The 18,467-nt window shown below is 46.6% G+C and overlaps 1 protein-coding gene across 1 annotated transcript; it reads right to left on the bottom strand.

The window, feature by feature from the left end:
• Positions 1 to 204: 204 nt before the first annotated feature.
• On the bottom strand, positions 205 to 1,363 carry fam163b (family with sequence similarity 163 member B; the record flags this gene model as incomplete). The annotated part of the gene is given in 4 exon segments (XM_084338087.1): positions 205 to 297; positions 300 to 518; positions 521 to 709; positions 1,271 to 1,363. Coding segments are annotated over 4 exon segments (594 nt in total).
• Positions 1,364 to 18,467: the final 17,104 nt, after the last annotated feature.

Below are 18,467 nucleotides of genomic sequence, written 5' to 3' on the forward strand. Positions count from 1 at the left end.
CAGTGCTATACGCTATACTGTACCCCCCTCCCTCCCCGCCCTCTACACCCGGTGAGTGACTGAGTGAGCGATTCCATCGGTTTGATGTGGGTGGCAAATATGATCTACAGCTAGTGCAGTCTTTGAAGCAACAGTGCGTCCCCAGTAACACGGCTCCTCCAGGCCGGTGGGGTGGGGTTAGTTTAGTCGCTGGGCGCCCGCTCGCTAGACGTCGGTGCTGACGCTGTGGGTGACCACCTCTCTCATGGTGACGGACCGGATGAGGTTGAGCTTCTGCTGGTAGAAGCTGGCCATGTTGTCCGTGGCAGGTCCACCTCTTGCTGCTGCACAGTCCTGTAGCCGACACGCCTGCCGCCGTTACACAGCCGCTCCGGGTGCTGCAGGTAAAACGGCAGGGAGTAGCGCGCGCAGGACGGGCAGAAGGCGTGCGAGCGCTGCAGCGGCCCGCCGCGGGTCGGGGGAGGGGAGTAGCCGCCGGCGGCAGGGCCGTTGGACTCGGTCAGGAAGGTGGGGGGCAGTCGTCGTCGTCGCCGTCGTCGTCGTCGTCGTCGTCGTAGCCGGCCGCCTCGTTGTAGTCGCTGTAGCGCTCCGGCGTCGGGGGCACGGGGGGCACGGGGGGCGCGAGGGGGCGGGACGGTGACATGGTGGAGATCTCCGGCTCCTCCTCCGCCTCCTTAGCGCCGGGCTCCTCCCTCTTACAGCAATAATACTGGTGGGGGGGGGGGGGGGGGGGGGGGGGAGACTTGAGCTACACATTGGCCTGGATTAACCCTTTCACTACCACACTACCAAAGGGTTAACCCTTTCACTGCGACACGACAAAGGGTTAACCCTTTCACAACCACAATACAGAAGGTTAACCCTTTCACTACCACACGACAGACGGGTTAACCTTCTGTAGTGTGGTAGTGAAGGGGTTAAGGTCACCTATTTAGCTGCCAGATCAGACAACATCAGATTATGCTTATAGGTGCTTTGAATTCATAACTTCTTCAACTGAATAATCATAGGCTATATCCATTTGGATTATATTTTCTTTTTACATATACAGTATGTACTTGCAGTTGTACAATCAATCAAAATAAGAATGTGAATGTTATACATCACCTGAATGTATACAAACGCTACAGTGTTTTATTGGTCAGACAAAATACTCCAGTATTAGGAGATCTGAATACATCACTCATCTTAATATGGACTCTGAGTGATTTTTATATATATACACATGAATTAAAGTTAAATGTGCAGTCGATGGCAACGACCAGCTTACCTGCAGTCTACAGTAACACAGTACTGCGACGATCGTCAATAAGATGACTGTAGCTAGAATTCCACCACAGATGACCACTGTCCCAGCTGACATTCGAAAGCCTCTCCATCAACACTCTGTAGAGAGAGAGAGAGAGAGAGAGATAGACAGAACAGACAGACAGACAGACAGACAGACAGACAGACAGACAGACAGACAGACAGACAGACAGACAGACAGACAGACAGACAGACAGACAGACAGACAGACAGACAGACAGACAGACAGACAGACAGACAGACAGGCAGACAGACAGACAGCCAGACAGATAGAAGTGAGCGAGAGAGAGAGAGAGAGAGAGAGAGAGAGAGAGAGAGAGAGAGAGAGAGAGAGAGAGAGAGAGAGTGGTTGGAGGAGATATGGTGTTACGTGGAAGGTTCAAAATTCAAATCTTCAAAGGTTAAAACTTATATCATTTCCAACAGCCATCGTCAACAATATGATATCGCTGTATAAAGGAATCAATCTTAAAGGGAACGACACCCTCATTTTGAAATGCATATACTGTATATTAGTCTCCGCAAATATTAGTGAACGCGAACAATTCTCTCCAAATCCAAAGACTAGAGTGCTAAACCTGTCTGATGTCATCAGGTGACACTGAGAACACCCAGGTGAATATTCTGAGCATACAGGTTGATTTTCTGTTTCAGAACTGAGAATACTACAATAGAATAAAGCTCAATTGAGTATAAAAGCTCAAACAAACATTCTGTGGGTGTACAAAATCTTGTCTTGCACTTGTTGTCTATAGAGTAGCTCCAGACTTCATACCTGATGTCATCACAAGTTTGAGTCTTGCTTCTCAGGTTCTTGGCTTTATGAGAGAGTAGCTCATGTTCACAAATATTGATTGAACTTTGGCCGTGGAAATAACATATTGCAATTCTTAATTTGGGTGCTGTTCCGCTTACGGCCTCTGCACATGATGTTTTTAAGATAAGATAAGATATTCCTTTATTTTAGCTGCGATGAAAGGATACTTTTTTCTCCTCACTTTCTCGACAGCAGTCGTTATCAAAGCAGGGTTCCGGGACTCCCAGGGGCCATTGAGGAGGTTGCAGGGGCTTCTCAGCTAAATGAGGAATAGTTTAATGTCACTGTTATTTATCTAATTCACTAGAGGCCTATCGGCAGTCTACTGGGAGAGTGTACTGAGTAAAAATTATTATTCTGATCATAGGTTAAGCTCTCCGCACTTACCTATAGTACAGCTAGTTATGAATTATTAAATCATATCTTCCCATGAAGGTTTTATCAGACGGGGGTATCTAGGAAATAATCGTATTAAATGGGGGTCCGTGGCCTAATGTGTATCAATGTGGGGGTCGTTGGACATGGACGAAATAATGAACCACTTTTTTTTTTTTTTTTTTTTGTCTTTTTCCCCCTCCATTTTCCTCCGATTTTCTCCCATCCCAATGTTAGTCGTATGCCAATTCCCAGTCCCTTCCTGGTCGCTGCGCACTTACCCCCCACAGTCAGATCATCTGGGAGAGTGGAGGCTACCACGTGCTTCCTCCGACACACGTCCAGCCAATCACCGCTTCTTTTCACCTGGCAGCGCGGATTCTCATTGAGAGGGCGTAGCGTGTGGGAGGACCACACTATCCCCCTCACGTCCAATCCGCGCTTAGCAGGCGCCCCGACCGAACTGTAGGAGTCGCTGTTTACAACGACCGGACCCACCCCGCCAGCTTCTCCCACCCTCTGATACAGCCAATTGTATCAGTGCAGACGGCCAGCCAAGCTGGTGACAACCCCGGAGCTGTGAGCTGGATTCGAACAGGCAAATCCAGCTCAGCTCCGGGGCTGGTGACGAACGCAATCTCCGCTCGGCCACCTAACCGCCCAATGAACCACTTTTCTAAAGAATTGAGAGACATCAAACCAGAATTATGATGTGTAATTATAAAATAAAAAATTAAAAGATGAAGTACAACCTATTCATAGTATTTCCCTGACGTTCTTTGCCATACAATAATGGTGCAATGCCACAGCTCATTGGCATACCTGCTATTTGCAGGTATGCCACTTCTTTGCGCCAGACAGCTAGGAGTTTCACTGGGAGAGCGTAACGAACGCGGAGGTTCACGCTATCTCCCCCAGATCCTCTCCCTGCTGAATAGGTGCACCGACCGACCAGTAGGAGTAGCTGTTGCCACGACCAGGACTCACTCCCCACCGGCTCCCCCCCCCCCCCCCAATAGTGTTCGTAGGGACGACTGACCAAGCCAGAGGTACCACTGCTAGGAATTTAACCCGGGTCACTGCAGTGGTAGGTGAGTGCTTAGACCACTGCGCTACCCAGACACGCCCCTCCCCCGAGTAGCAGTCTGATCAGCTGTGTTTACTGAACAGTATACACAGTAGGCCTGGAATATTAGTTTGGGTCACTGGACAAGAATGCTTTATAAATCCATTTGTTTTTCCAGATTAAAGGGATGTTACATGTGTTTTCCCAGATTAAAGGGATGTTATGTGCCAAAAATACGGAAAATCAAGTAGCATTTCTGGCATCTTACATGTGTCTCTTGGTATCAGATTTTAGTATCAGGGAAATTATTGGATGTCTGATACCCTGCTTTAGCCTGATATCCGCCTGATATTTAATACCAGTATCTGTAATGGTGCATACCTAGCACCCTACAAACCATTCATATTATATATAAGAGAGAGACATTATCTATAGGCTAGGGCGACATTATTAGCTCATATCAATGTCCCACCTCATTTCCTCTGCTCCCTGCATGGGTCTGACTGGAGACACGAGAGAGTATCTGAGAGCACGATCTACCGTGGGACCATCATGTAATAATGCATCCAAAGTTACATGGCAGAAACGGCATCCCCAAAATAGCCCCACAGCAGCGTTGACGAGGGAAGGCTGTCTGTGAATTTCAATAAGGCACTCCCAAGTCGTGCAAGAGACACTACAGCTTACAGCTCTCCAGTGGATTATCTGCATGTGTCACATTATTGTTTCCAAGAGGAGTTAAGACAATAAATGCCAAGCACACAGAATTATCGATCGCATGCACAAAGAAATCAAACACTAACTTGGCTCCATGTGTCTGTCTGTCTGTCTCTGTGTTAACGCGGAGGGGTATTCGGGGGTCACACGATCCATGATGAAGTTGCCTTTGAGAACCGATGGTTCTCGAGCCGTAACGGCACATGGGGCAGGAGCCTATCTCCTGTTTCCGTAGCGTGAGGCAGCTTGATGTACAAGTACACCCCCTTGGACATGACGCTAGTATGTCGCAAGGACTTCCCCCCAAACCAACCCTTGATGCTGAGTGTCAAGCAGGGAGGCTATGGGTACCATTTTTTAAATAGTCTTTGGTATGACTCGGCCGGGGCTTGAACTCCCAGCCTCCCGAACTCAGGGCGGACACTCTACCCACGATCCATGATCCCATAATACAAATCAAATACAATCATTTCAAACATGCTGGAATCAAATCAAACAATCTCTCCCCAATGGCCTCCCCCCCCCCCCCCCCCCCCCCCCCCCCCCCACAGTCGCTGGTGTCGAACAGCGTGTGTGGAGGTATAGTTATCCCTCTCTATCCTCACACAGGACAAAATATCAGCGATGATCTTATCTCCTGCTCCTTGAGTCCCGGAGCTTCTGTGATCACTCGCCACCTCTCAGTTAGACCCGCTCGCATCATCAGCCGCCCGGAGGCGGGGGAGTCATCATCACCAGGCATTGCATTGGGGTTCCCATGGCGACCAGGGCCTGACTGTATGCCAGTATCCCCGGGGCCAGAGGATCATTTACACCCACACAGCAAAGCATCTGCAGCCAGTCAGCAGCAGGCACAAATCACCTGCCAGACACACATTCAAAGGTCAGCAAACGTCCGTCCGTCTCCCTCTGTCCATCCTACCATCCATACACACACACTGTTGTCTCAAAGACAGAGAGGTCGATTGGTCGTTTGGTAATAATTGGAACGTTCCTCCCGGGCAGCGTGTCGAAGTGTCCTTGCGCAAGACACTTGTTAACCCCTAACTGCTCCCGATGAGCAGGTTGGCACCTTGCATAATTGCATCTGCCGTCGGTGTGCGTGAATGTGTGAGTAAATGGTAAATGGTGCATTTATATAGCAGCTTTTATCCAAAGTGCTTTACAATTTTGTTCCTCACATTTGACCCATTCACTCACACATTCACACACCGATGGCGGAGGCGACCATGCAAGGTGCCAACCTGCTCATCGGGAGCAATTAGGGGTTAAGTGTCTTGCTCAAGGACACTTCGACATGCTGCCTGCAGGGAGGAGTGGGAATCGAAAATGGACGACTGATCTACCTCCTGAGCCACTGTCATACCCTGTGAATGGGTGAATGTGAGGAACAAAATTGTAAAGTGCTTTGGATAAAAGAGCACCATCCTTTTTTACCATTTACAGAGGGGTATTAGCTTGCTTATAAACACATTGGAGGGGTTAAATGGGGTTTAAATGGCAATCTCACCGATTTCACCTACTGCTGTATGTTCTTCCTGCATCCCAGGACAGGTCAGTCAGTATTTGTGAACACACACCACTCACACAAGAGCTCACACAAACATTGTATGGCCTCATAAAGTAAGAGCCCCATTCATTGTCCATGGAACAGCCACATATTTTACATCCCAGTGACATCACTGATAGGAGGGTTCTCTCTCTCTCTTTTTTTTTTTTTTTATAGCTCTAGGGTGTGTGTTCACAAATAGTGGTTGAACTGTCCTGGGATACAGGAGGAACATGTGAATTCTTAAAATGGGTGGCATTCCCCATTAACAATGTACAATGCTCATTTAAAGTCAACCATCTGCTGATAAGCACACTTGTTTATCTTTTCTGTATACTCTTTTGTTGTAAAATCGTTAAATTTTTTATATGAACTGATGCTGGACCACAAGGTCAAACACAGTGGCCTAACCATAAAAACATGCACACACGTATACATATATATATATATTATATATATATACACATACATACACACACACACACACACACACACACACACACACACACACACACACACACACACACACACACACACACACACACACACACACACACACACACTAGTTAGTAATTTGCAAATTAGTGCAAATTACATTTATCATGCACACAGGCCTAATTATGGACAAGTATCATTTATCAAGAATCAATTCAATATTGCTGCTAAAGAAAATAGACCGAGAGCTAGCTATAGAATATAACCTACATTCGATATTTAATTTAATTTCTGTTTTATTCTCTCTTAAATGCCAATATCACAGGGTTCATATATTGTGCGTATGCAATACAATACTACTAATTCTAACTGAACGAATGACAGTCATCCACTCAAATTTCAGGCGCGCAGAGCAGAGTATACAAATCAGCACCACGGACAGCAGAGTATATACCGAGCGATGGCAAATGAGGAAGTTCAGGTAAATAGCCTCATCGACCGACCGTTGCTCCACCGGTAATCAAAACCAATTGGTATGTAATGTGCCTCTCATATGATGAGACTACTGCTTGAATGTATATTTGCATCCAGGCAAGCATGGTCCCCTCTTTACATCCACTGGACACATCCAGTTGATATCGAAGAGAGAGAGCTGAAGTTTTTGACTTGTGTGCATATAGCAGGGTGCATACTCCGTGGACACTTGGACACACGGCAGTAGTGTAGTACTGTATAGGTAGCAGAGAAAACACAGATAACTTCTGTTAATAAATCAGCTTACCTATATATCAGTATTTGGATAGTCCCATCGCCTCTCCGGCACACCTCCAGCTCGCGGAGCCGCGGTTCTGGGCGTCAGACACGTGACGCTCAAAGGCACCCTCTCCTGAAGGTGGTGGGGGGATAGGGTTTCAGCTGGGACAAGGTAACCCAACCTAACTCTCATTTAATAAGAGGGGACTATCACACTCACACATTTCCTCCTGTGGCTTCGGTCTCACAAATAGTGATTTTTTGTGTGCGTACAATTATATGTAGATCGCTCCACAGTTGGAAAAAGTTGGAAAAAACACCAGGGTCCATATACATTAGTCGAGAAGACAAAGCTGCATCACGACAATTCAACAAAACATGTGCTTAATTAATGTTGTACTGTTTGCCGCGGCTCGTCATATGTTTTTCTTTGTGCATGACGTGCAGCAGCAGCTATCTTCTCGTCGGGAATGCGTTTCAGAGACTATAAAGTGTAAATGATCTAAATCCACAAATCGTCATGAAAATAATTCCCCCGCGTCATTCCATCCAGGTTTTCATCACTTGTCCAACAAAAACATGGAAAATGAAAGCAACTAAATCCAAAGGGGGGGGGGGAGAGAAAGATCGGAGGATTGGCACTTGAATCGGTTGTAATTAATTGGGGGATGTTGTTCTAATCTAATCTAATCTGCACAGTGTATCCGGTCTCATCCTGTCTGTCTTTATGATCGCAGCGGAACGACGCACCTCCTCAGCGCGCATTCATTTCCATCCAATGCTGATCATCTGACGGAATGTGGCCGCGCGTCAAATCAGCGGTGCGCCTCTTGGTCAACCTTGATGCACTTTTACCGGGACGCAGGGACCGATGACTTTCATGACACATGGTGGTGACTGTGCAACAACCCCGGTGTCATCCCTCTTCTTGTTGTCCCTCAGCCGATAGATGAACTGGCCATTGCACTTTTGCATTAACGTTCAGAGAGATAGGGTATATCGTATATTGCTTGGGCCATGGCTTACAACAAACGTTATTGGAAATGTCAGTAGGATTTAAATAGGTTAAAAAAAACGCAATCCTTATAATAATTTATGAATGTGTCAGATTTTACAATAACAACTGCACTTAACACAATTGCATTATTCTTCCATATTCTGTATGATGATGACAGTGGCGCTCTCCTCTCTTCTTCGGCAGATGCTCTTCCCCACCACTGTGTGAGTAGCAGCACCAAGGAAAGATCATTTGAGGGAAGCAGAAGAAGAAGAAGATTTTATTGCATTAATTATTAACCGAGATTCCACTGTATTGTAGCCTACAGACAAGGCCTTGTAAAATTGATGAGAGGAGATGCAGAGCGCAAGGTTTGGTCACCCCCCCCCCCCCTTCCTGTGCCGGGCTGTTGTCCATTCAGGACCACTCTCATCGTCCATCAGGTCCCATAGGAACCCATTGGCTTGTCAATGCCAGCAGAAAAGCCAGTCTAAACGGGCACTCACACACTGTAGTACTTGAATCCTAATATCGCACTCATATCTCCCCTAAATTATTTCTCTAATTGATATAGTTACAGGAGTATAGCGTTGATGTGGGGGGATCAAGTAAAAGGGTGAGAAATAAATGGACTGAATGTGATCTGACTTCTTCACTGGTCTACCATACCATCTTTCATAGGAATGATGTTACTGTAATAGGAATAATCACAGGGCAAAGCCGTCCTGGTGGGACAATATAGTTTGAAGAAGGTTAACCCGTTCACTACCTCACTACCAAAGGGTTAACCCTTTCACTGCGACAATACAGAAGGTTAACCGTCTGTAGTGTGGTAGTGAAAGGGTTAACCTTCTTTTTTGATAAAATCTTTTTTATTTTCCTTTTTCCAACAACATGAATCAAGACAACACAATACAGTAACAACACCAGCAAACAAGACACCAAGCCAAGGGACACAATGGCAATACATAATAATAACAACAACAAGACAAGACCTTCAATCATATTAGACCACCTGAGCACCCATCATCTCCAGCACCGACCACCGAGGTCCCCAACCCGTGAGGACCCCGAATCCGGAGCCCCAGCAACCCAGAGCATCATGCCTCTTTGACACTCCGACTCACCGAGACCCCGAATCAGGGGCCCCCACTGGTCCGGGCCGCAACCACAAAAAAACACCTCAAGGGGCCCAAACAGCCCTCCCTATAGATTAGAAATAAAAGTAATAAAAATAAAATAAAAATTAAATTAAACTACAAAGGACATTTACAAAACCCCCCACTGCCCGCCCCCCAAAAAAATATATATGCGTGGACAGTTGTCGCTCGCTCGACATTTAAAGTGCTCCACCATAAGTATGTTTGCAGGTAGGATGGTAGCCTTCGCAGGCTCATTAACACTTTAACTGCCACACACGAGATATCTCGGGTTTCCAATAGTTATGTTGAAAGCCACTCACGAGATTTCTCGGAAAATCCGGCGTGGCACTCAAAGTGTTAAGTGGAAGAAAAGCAGATTTTGGCCAGTTGATCTTAAAGCCGGATAGGCTGCTAAACTCATCTATCACGCTGAGAAGATGAGGTAGAGAGACGGCGGGATTCTGCATAAATAGGAGTACATCATCTGCGTATATGCTGATATGGTGATGTGTGCCCTGAATTGAAACAGGAGATATAATTTGGGATTGTCTTATGTATTGAGCTAGAGGTTCGAGGGATAAGGCAAAAAGTCTGGGACTAAGAGGACAACCTTTTCTAGAAGCGCGCGAGACAGAGAAGAGTGGCGAGCAGAACTTTCCCATTAAGATCATGGCCGAAGGCCCTGTGTAGAGAACTTTGATCATATGAATGAAACCCTCACCCAACCTCATCCTTCTAAGAACTGCCCACAAATAAGACCACTCCAATCTGTCAAAGGCCTTCATTGCGTCCAAGGACATGACCGCTGTAGGGACTGCAACATCCTTGCTGGCATCAATCACGTGCAGCAACCGTCTGATGTTGTCAGTAACCAGGCGGCCTCTTATAAAGCCGGTCTGATCAGGGTGAACTAGAGATGTCATATGCTTTTGAAGTCAGGTGGCTAGAACCTTGGCATATAGCTTTAGATCGGCTCCGAGGAGACTTAGGGGCCTGTAGCTGCCACATTCGGTGGGATACTTATCTTTCTTGAGTAAAACAGATATAAGCGCGATATTGACATCTCTGGAAAAATTGCCCTCTTCGATTGAGTGTAAAATCATTGAAAGTAATAAGGGACAGAGTACATCCCAGAATGCAAGATAGAGTTCCGGTGGAATGCCGTCCCAACCGGGAGCCTTGCCCGTTGCATATCTGCAATCACCTCTCTAAGCTCATCTAGTGTGATAGGTGCAGCTAACCGCTTAGCGTTATCTTCTGAGATCTGTGGTAGGTTGATTTGATTAAGAAAGTCCTCCAGCTTGGTATGATCAAAGACCACCTCTGACTTGTACAGGTTGGAATAAAAAGAGCGGAATGCATCATTCATCTTTTTGGGGTTGGTGGTTACCTCCCCCTGTTGGTTCTTAATGGAAGGGATATCCGCAAATTGCTCACTGGCACGTATCTTCATAGCTAGTAGGTGACTAGGCCTGGAGGCCTGAATGCCTTCTACAACAGAACTGCGTTTCCGCGTCTCTGATTGGCCAGGTCATTTCTGGTCATGTGACATGTACGCCCAATCGTGGGACCGCAAGTTTCTACACTGGTTAAGCTTAGGCGCTCGTTCGAAGTTGGTTAAGGTCTTGTTCTGGCATTTGAAATTCAGATTGTTGTCTTAAAATGGAGTTAATCTCTTTTTTCACTACCTTAATTTGAAGCTCCAGTCGACTAGAGTAGTTGTGCTGCAAAGAAGAGATCAACGTGGCATGAAGCTTTTCCAATTCCACCAGCTTGGAGAGACGTCCCTTGCGGAGATTAGATGCAAAGAGAGTAGTGTTACTTTCTAATAAAACCTTTAACTGAATCCCATAGAATTCGGGGATCCTGTACCGAGCCAGCATTAAACTGCAGGAATTCAGTGAGCTTCTCTTTAAATTGCAGGTTAAACTCTTCATTTTTCAGCAGCGTTGCGTTAAAGCGCCATCTAGGGGCGCGGGATGTTATTTCACTGAGGGAACCCTTGAGAAGGATACCTTTGTGGTCTGAAAGTGCAATGGGCAATAAGTCAACATCAAAGCTATCAAAGAGACGTGGGGAAGAAAAAACATAATCAATTCTGGAAAAGGTCTTATGTCTCGAGGAGAAGAAAGAGTAATCTCTCATGGATGGGTTGAGCGAACGCCACATATCAATTACCCCCGTGTCCTTAGACCAGGCCTGTAGGGCTGTGGTAGCTTGTTTCTGATCAAAGGTTTCAGTGTGTTTGGATCTATCAATCAATGGATCCCATACTGCATTAAAATCAGCTTCTACTGGACGGTCAGGTGGTGTAACGGAGATTGCGTTTGTCACCAAACCCCGGAGCGGCTAGATTCGCCTGTTCGAATCCAGCTCACAGCTCCGGGGTTGTCACCAGCTTGGCTGGCCGTTCACACTAATACAATTGGCAGTATTAGAGGGTGGGAGAAGCTGGCGGGGTGGGTCCGGGTCGTTGTAAACAGCGACTCCTACAGTTCGGTCGGGGCGCCTGCTAAGCGCGGATAGGACTTGAGTGGGATAGTGTGATCCTTCCACATGCTACGCCCTCTCAATGAGAATCCGCGCTGCCAGGTGAAAAGAAGCGGTTGATTGGCTGGACGTGTGTCAGAGGAAGCACGTGATAGCCTCCACTCTCCCAGACCGACTGTGGGGGGTAAGTGTGCAGCGACCAGGAAGGGGATTGGGAATTGGCATAACGACTAACATTGGGATGGGGGAAAATCGGAGGAAAATGGAGGGGGAAAAAGATTAAAAAAAATAAATAAAAAATCAGCTCCTACTATAAACAAGTAATCAGGTAGTTTCAACATAGCTGCAGTGAGTACAGCATAAAAGTTAGTGTCATACAAATTAGGGGCATATGCAGAGATCAGCGCAATTTTCCAGTTAGAGTATTCTATTTTAGCAATAGTGATTCGACCATCTGCATCAGACCACACATCTAACAGTTTCATATTCAAATTTCGCTTAGCTATTATGGCTACCCCTCGGGCCTTGGTGCTAAAAGAAGAAGAACTTATGTTATGGTAAAATCTATTTGCCAGTCTTGTGTTATCAGCCAATAAAAGGTGCGTTTCACTCAGTAAAGCAAGGTCCACTTCCTTCCTTTTTAGCCACGTTAGTACAGTTGTGCGTTTATGCGGTAGATTAAGACCCCCTGTATTCCAGATCAAGATATTTAAATTAACCATAGTTTAAAAGGGCTGCAGTATGACTGAATGTAATTCGTTTGGAGTAAAGCATTAGAACAGATACATATCCACTTGTTAAGGTCCTATTGAGTTCAGAGTGTGAGCGTGAAAAAAAAAGAAAAATAAATAAAATTAAATAGAGCGAGTCAACTGGAAAGAAAAACTAAAAACAACACAACCCCCCATTCCCTCCCCCCTCCCCCCCATCAGAATACTTGTCCGATATCGATCAAACATCAGTTGGCCACTATGACCGAGCATAGCAACCACAACAACATTATGTAACTTAACCATACCAAAAACTTGTAAGGTATATTGTAACAATTTAGAAAAAGGAACCCACTTTGCTCAACAGAGAGAAGAAATCTATGCAGAGTTCAATGCGAAGTTCAAAGTGCAGACGATAAAAAGCAGATGCATTAAAACACAGCTCATCTGAGTTAAACTTGAAAAAAGGCAACATGCATACCCGTCGTTGAGATAATACAGCGGAGACAAACCTTGAGCGTTATCGTTCAGCTGGAGCAAAAAGTCATGGTAGGCGCGTGGTAACGGTAGTGTTAGTTAGGAGAGTTGGATAACCAGCACGCCTTGAACTTAGCTCAGTCAGGCACAGGGTCTGCTATACTCTGATTCACGTAGACAGCTCCGCCGAGAAGGGACCATCCCCCTCGACCGGCAGATACATTAAAACACAGTTTCACGGGGCGCCCCAGTGGCGAACCACATAGCGCGCTCAGCCGCGACACGGCCGACCCGGGTTCGACTCCCGAACCCGTCGTTATTTGCCGAATGTCTTCCCCCCACTCTGTCTCCCATTCCTCCTCTGTCTCTCTCTACTGGACTGCCCAGTAGCAATAAAGCGATAAAACGCAAAAAAGAAAATCTTTAAAAAAAAAACACAGTTTCACAAGTGAAACGTGTGAAACACAGTTCATCTGAGTGAAACTTGAAAAAAGACAATATGCATAACAATCTATGCGAAGTTCAATGCAGAGTTCAATGTTCAGACAATAAAAAAGCAGATACGTTAAAAAACACAGGTCGTCTGAATTACTCTTGAAAATAGTCAGTATGCATACCCGTTGCTGGAATAATACAGCGTAGATAAACCTTGAGTGTTACCGTTCTGTTGATCCGAAAAGCTGCGGTAGGCGAGTGGTAACGTTAGTGTTAGCTTGGAGAGCCGGAAAATAAGCACGGCTCGTACTTAGCATACCAAGGCTCCGGGGCCTGTTATTCCCCGATGCCCGTAGCCTGCTCCACCGGGGCCCGCTCGCCTCCCTCGGCCGGGAGGGCCATCATGCCGCGTCAAAGGAAACTCTCCGCCTCGTTCGGTGACGTGAAGAGGCGGTTGCAAGAAACAACTCCGCGACCCATCTTGACTTTAAAAGTTGCAGGGTATAGTAGGTAAACCTCGATGCCCTTCTCACGAGCGAATCCCATAGCCTTAGAGAAGGCCCTGTGACGCCTGGCGGTGTAATTGCTGAAAACCGCGGTGAATCTAAGGGTATGATTACCCACGGTTGGAGAGTGTTTTCTGGCCTCTTGGAGAATAGTCTGGCGTGTAGTTAACCGCAGGCAGCAGAATATAAAGGCGCGTGGACGTTCGCCCCTTCTACGGGGGACCGTTCCTCAAGATTCTATGCGCCCGCTCAATCTCCGGGAGGATGACGGTCGGAAACCACTGGGGGATCATCCGTTCTAGGTAATGAATCGGCGCATCATCCTCAATGTTTTCGGGCAAGCCATATATTCTGATGTTGCACCTTCTATTCCGGTCCTCTAGTTCAGCCATCTTATGTTGATAAACAAACAACTTTTCTTCTATAGCCGAGATTTCTGTGGAGTTGGTCTCAGCGCTAGCCTTAACCGTGGCCATCTCCTCTTCCACTCCCAAGAGCCGCGTGGTCGCGCTAGCTATTTCTTCTTGGAGCGAGTCCAGTCTATTAGTTAGCTTCAGCGTGCTAGCTTCTAGTTCAACACGGAACAGAGCCCTGAGAAAATCTCTGTCCACCTCATTTAACGTTCCAATCTGGTTCTGTATTTGTTTAGTCATAATTACAATGCATACTGTGAGCGTATGGCGTGAAATTAACGTCGTTATCAATATTAATGTTAAGTGGTCACGGAGCTCGAAAAGATCAAGCAGCCATCTGATCCGAGCGGAACCGGAAGTCAAAAGGGTTAACCTTCTGTAGTGTGGTAGTGAAAGGGTTAAGTGACATCTGCCTGGGGGACCTCAGGTGTTTGTGTAACTTGTGATCTATATGCCGCTGGGATTTGAATGACACCACGCAATCTCCACTTGGTCATTACTCCCCAGCCCTTATCCCGTCCACCTCGTCTGTTATTACCTGCCTCCTTCCGCCGGCGCCCCATGTTCCACCGGGCTCTGGCTTTTCACTGCATGTCCGATAACTGAAGCTGGGACTGTTCGATAAGACAAACAGGGATGTGGTGTAAGTCATCCACTTAGCATTGATTCCCACTATAATGCCATATATTAGTCTACTCTACAGTTTACTGGTCTGTACACCTGGTAAGGTCAGCTACTGGGTCCTCACTGATGGGACATGTTTGTACTGCAGGCATCATGTTTATACTGCAGGCATCATGTTTGTACTGTGGGCATCATGTTTATACTGCGGGCATCATGTTTGTACTGCGAGCATCATGTTTATACTGCAGGCATCATGTTTGTACTGCGGGCATCATGTTTATACTGCAGGCATCATGTTTGTACTGCGGGCATCATGTTTATACTGCAGGCATCATGTTTATACTGCAGGCATCATGTTTGTACTGCAGGCATCATGTTTGTACTGCAGGCATCATGTTTGTACTGCAGGCATCATGTTTGTACTGCAGGCATCATGTCTGTACTGCAGGCATCATGTTTATACTGCAGGCATCATGTCTGTACTGCAGGCATCATGTTTGTACTGCAGGCATCAATGTTTGTACTGCAGGCATCATGTTTATACTGCAGGCATCATGTTTATACTGCAGGCATTATGTTTGTACTGCAGGCATCATGTTTATACTGCAGGCATCATGTTTATACTGCAGGCATCATGTTTATACTGCAGGCATCACGTCTGTACTGCAGGCATCATGTCTGTACTGCATGTTTGTACTGCAGGCATCATGTTTGTACTGCAGGCATCATGTCTGTACTGCATGTTTGTACTGCAGGCATCATGTCTGTACTGCAGGCATCATGTTTGTACTGCAGGCATCACGTCTGTACTGCATGTTTGTACTGCAGGCATCATGTTTATACTGCAGGCATCATGTTTGTACTGCAGGCATCATGTTTGTACTGCAGGCATCATGTTTGTACTGCAGGCATCATGTTTATACTGCAGGCATCATGTTTGTACTGCAGGCATCATGTTTATACGGCAGGCATCATGTTTATACTGCAGGCATCATGTTTGTACTGCAGGCATCATGTTTGTACTGCAGGCATCATGTTTGTACTGCAGGCATCATGTTTATACTGCAGGCATCATGTTTGTACTGCAGGCATCATGTTTATACTGCAGGCATCATGTTTATACTGCAGGCATCATGTTTATACTGCAGGCATCATGTCTGTACTGCAGGCATCATGTTTGTACTGCAGGCATCATGTTTGTACTGCAGGCATCATGTTTATACTGCAGGCATCATGTTTGTACTGCAGGCATCATGTTTGTACTGCAGGCATCATGTTTGTACTGCAGGCATCATGTCTGTACTGCAGGCATCATGTTTGTACTGCAGGCATCATGTTTATACTGCAGGCATCATGTTTATACTGCAGACATCATGTTTGTACTGCGGGCATCATGTTTGTACTGCAGGCATCATGTCTGTACTGCAGGCATCATGTTTGTACTGCAGGCATCATGTTTATACTGCAGGCATCATGTTTGTACTGCAGGCATCATGTTTATACTGCAGGCATCATGTTTGTACTGCAGGCATCATGTTTATACTGCAGGCATCATGTCTGTACTGCAGGCATCATGTTTGTACTGCAGGCATCATGTCTGTACTGCAGGCATCATGTTTATACTGCAGGCATCATGTCTGTACTGCGGGCATCATGTTTGTACTGCAGGCATCATGTTTATACCGCAGGCATCATGTCTGTACTGCGGGCATCATGTTTATACTGCAGGCATCATGTCTGTACTGCGGGCATCATCGCCTCACGCCAAACCATCATGAGTTATGCAGGATATTATTCCTCGTTGCTCTGCTTTCATAGCTGTCTTTAAAAATGAGCAAGGCTTTCCCCGAGTGCTTCATCCTCGTGGATTAGTGTCATTCCAGTACACATGCATGACTGGCCTCGCTGACTGGCATCGGGGAGGAGAGACACAGAGGCATGCGAGAGCCGCTCAAGCCTTAATGTGACACGACACAATGAGCCTAACGATACCCACCAGATGCCGTCGGAATCCTTTGTATCTTTGTCGTCCTGACAAGTCCCCCTGCTCAGAACACTGTGCCGCTCCGACAAGGCCAGCTCCACTCAGTCAGATCAACACAGTTGAGGACATAGTTATAAACAAGCCACGGGCTCTGGTAGGCTACTCCGAATTTCCAGGCAAGCATGTGAACACGGCCGGCTGCGAGCACACAGATAGGGCGGCCGTAGCGACCGACATGCTTCCTATACGAGGTCCCCCGGGGTCCCGTTCCCATAATTATAGCGATAACTATTTATGTATGATCCATCACAAGAGATCCCCGTAGGGAAGCAGGGGCTGGAAAGGCGACCAGTGCACTAGCATCAGGCCAGTGTGGATATTGATTTGCGGTGCTGCAGCAGTGCTGAGGCTGTAGCCACTGGGGAGCTATAAAAGCTCCTCTCTCTGGCCACTGCCAATTTGATCACTCAAGATGAGGGGAGTCTTGTCTCCGCAGAGTCAAGTTCAATCAAAAAGGTTGAGCGGGCAGCTATAATACAGATGCCAACGATACCTCGGTCAAACTTTCAGACACCCTTTATTAATAACGTCAAAAGACAATACAGATTTGTGCCTTCACCTTGACAGTTTTTAATCCTTCATTAAACTCTTTCTGCTAGTTCATGTCAAACTAAGAGGACTCTAGCTTATGGTGTCCTGCTCTAATTGAGTCTAATTGAGACGATTAACCATGGATGAACCACAGCTATACTAACAGACATACTAGATCAATCTAATCTTAAAACGGCTAGGGCACGGGAGCAAGGTTGATGTAAATATTACATAGTGCATAGCAAGAAAAAAAAAATAGCCTACAGATGTCCACTATTTAGTCTAGGATTCTATAATGTGAGATGTTCCTGTGACCTGTCAAAGGGAGGCTTTGGCAGACAGTAGCTTTATTATCATTTCATTCCGCTCAGGAGGATCCAGGTTGTCTAGGAAAGGTCAGACTCCTGGCCAGGCAGCCGACATGGAATGAAGGCCTCAGTTCTGTGGCGGGGGGGGGGGGGGAGAGGGAGCTTAACTGAATCCCCTCTGAGCGCTGCGGGCGAGGGAAATGTGATGTTAGTGAGACCCAGTGCATTAAGCCCTGGTGTCTGCTCTCCACCGCAACCTCAGCGCTGCCCACCCCACAGAAAACCCCAAACCCCAATGTTTAAAAAATACATAGAGTTAGCCTCGTGTTACTGCGCGTGATGTCAGTGCACACGGGAGGCTACCACTTAGCGCCCTCTCCCTGCGTCATCGCTGGGTGTGGGTACGAGAGGTCAGAGTCTGGATTTGTTCAGGCGTAAGAAAAACACCCTTTAGACCAAACAGAGGAAGGACCTGTCTTCTGTTTGTCTTTGGGGGCTGGTGTGTGGGGGGGGGGGGGGGGGGGGGGGGCATAAGCTCCTGTTCTCACCCCTGTTGTTTGTTTTCCAGTATAGTTTGCAACCATATAACATTGTTGAAATACTATTATGTATCCAAGGCCACTGTGTTCTTATGTTTGAGTCAATAACATGAATGCTAGATGGAGTAAAATACATCGAAAATGTGCCCTCCCTAACCCAAGGCCCTCTTGTGGATGTCACTCAATCAGTGATACTTCACATGACCTTTGACCCTCACCGTCTAGCAGGAT

Source organism: Notolepis coatsorum, assembly GCF_963971535.1.
Source record: "Notolepis coatsorum genome assembly, chromosome: 2".
Classification (NCBI taxonomy): Eukaryota; Metazoa; Chordata; class Actinopteri; order Aulopiformes; family Paralepididae; genus Notolepis; species Notolepis coatsorum.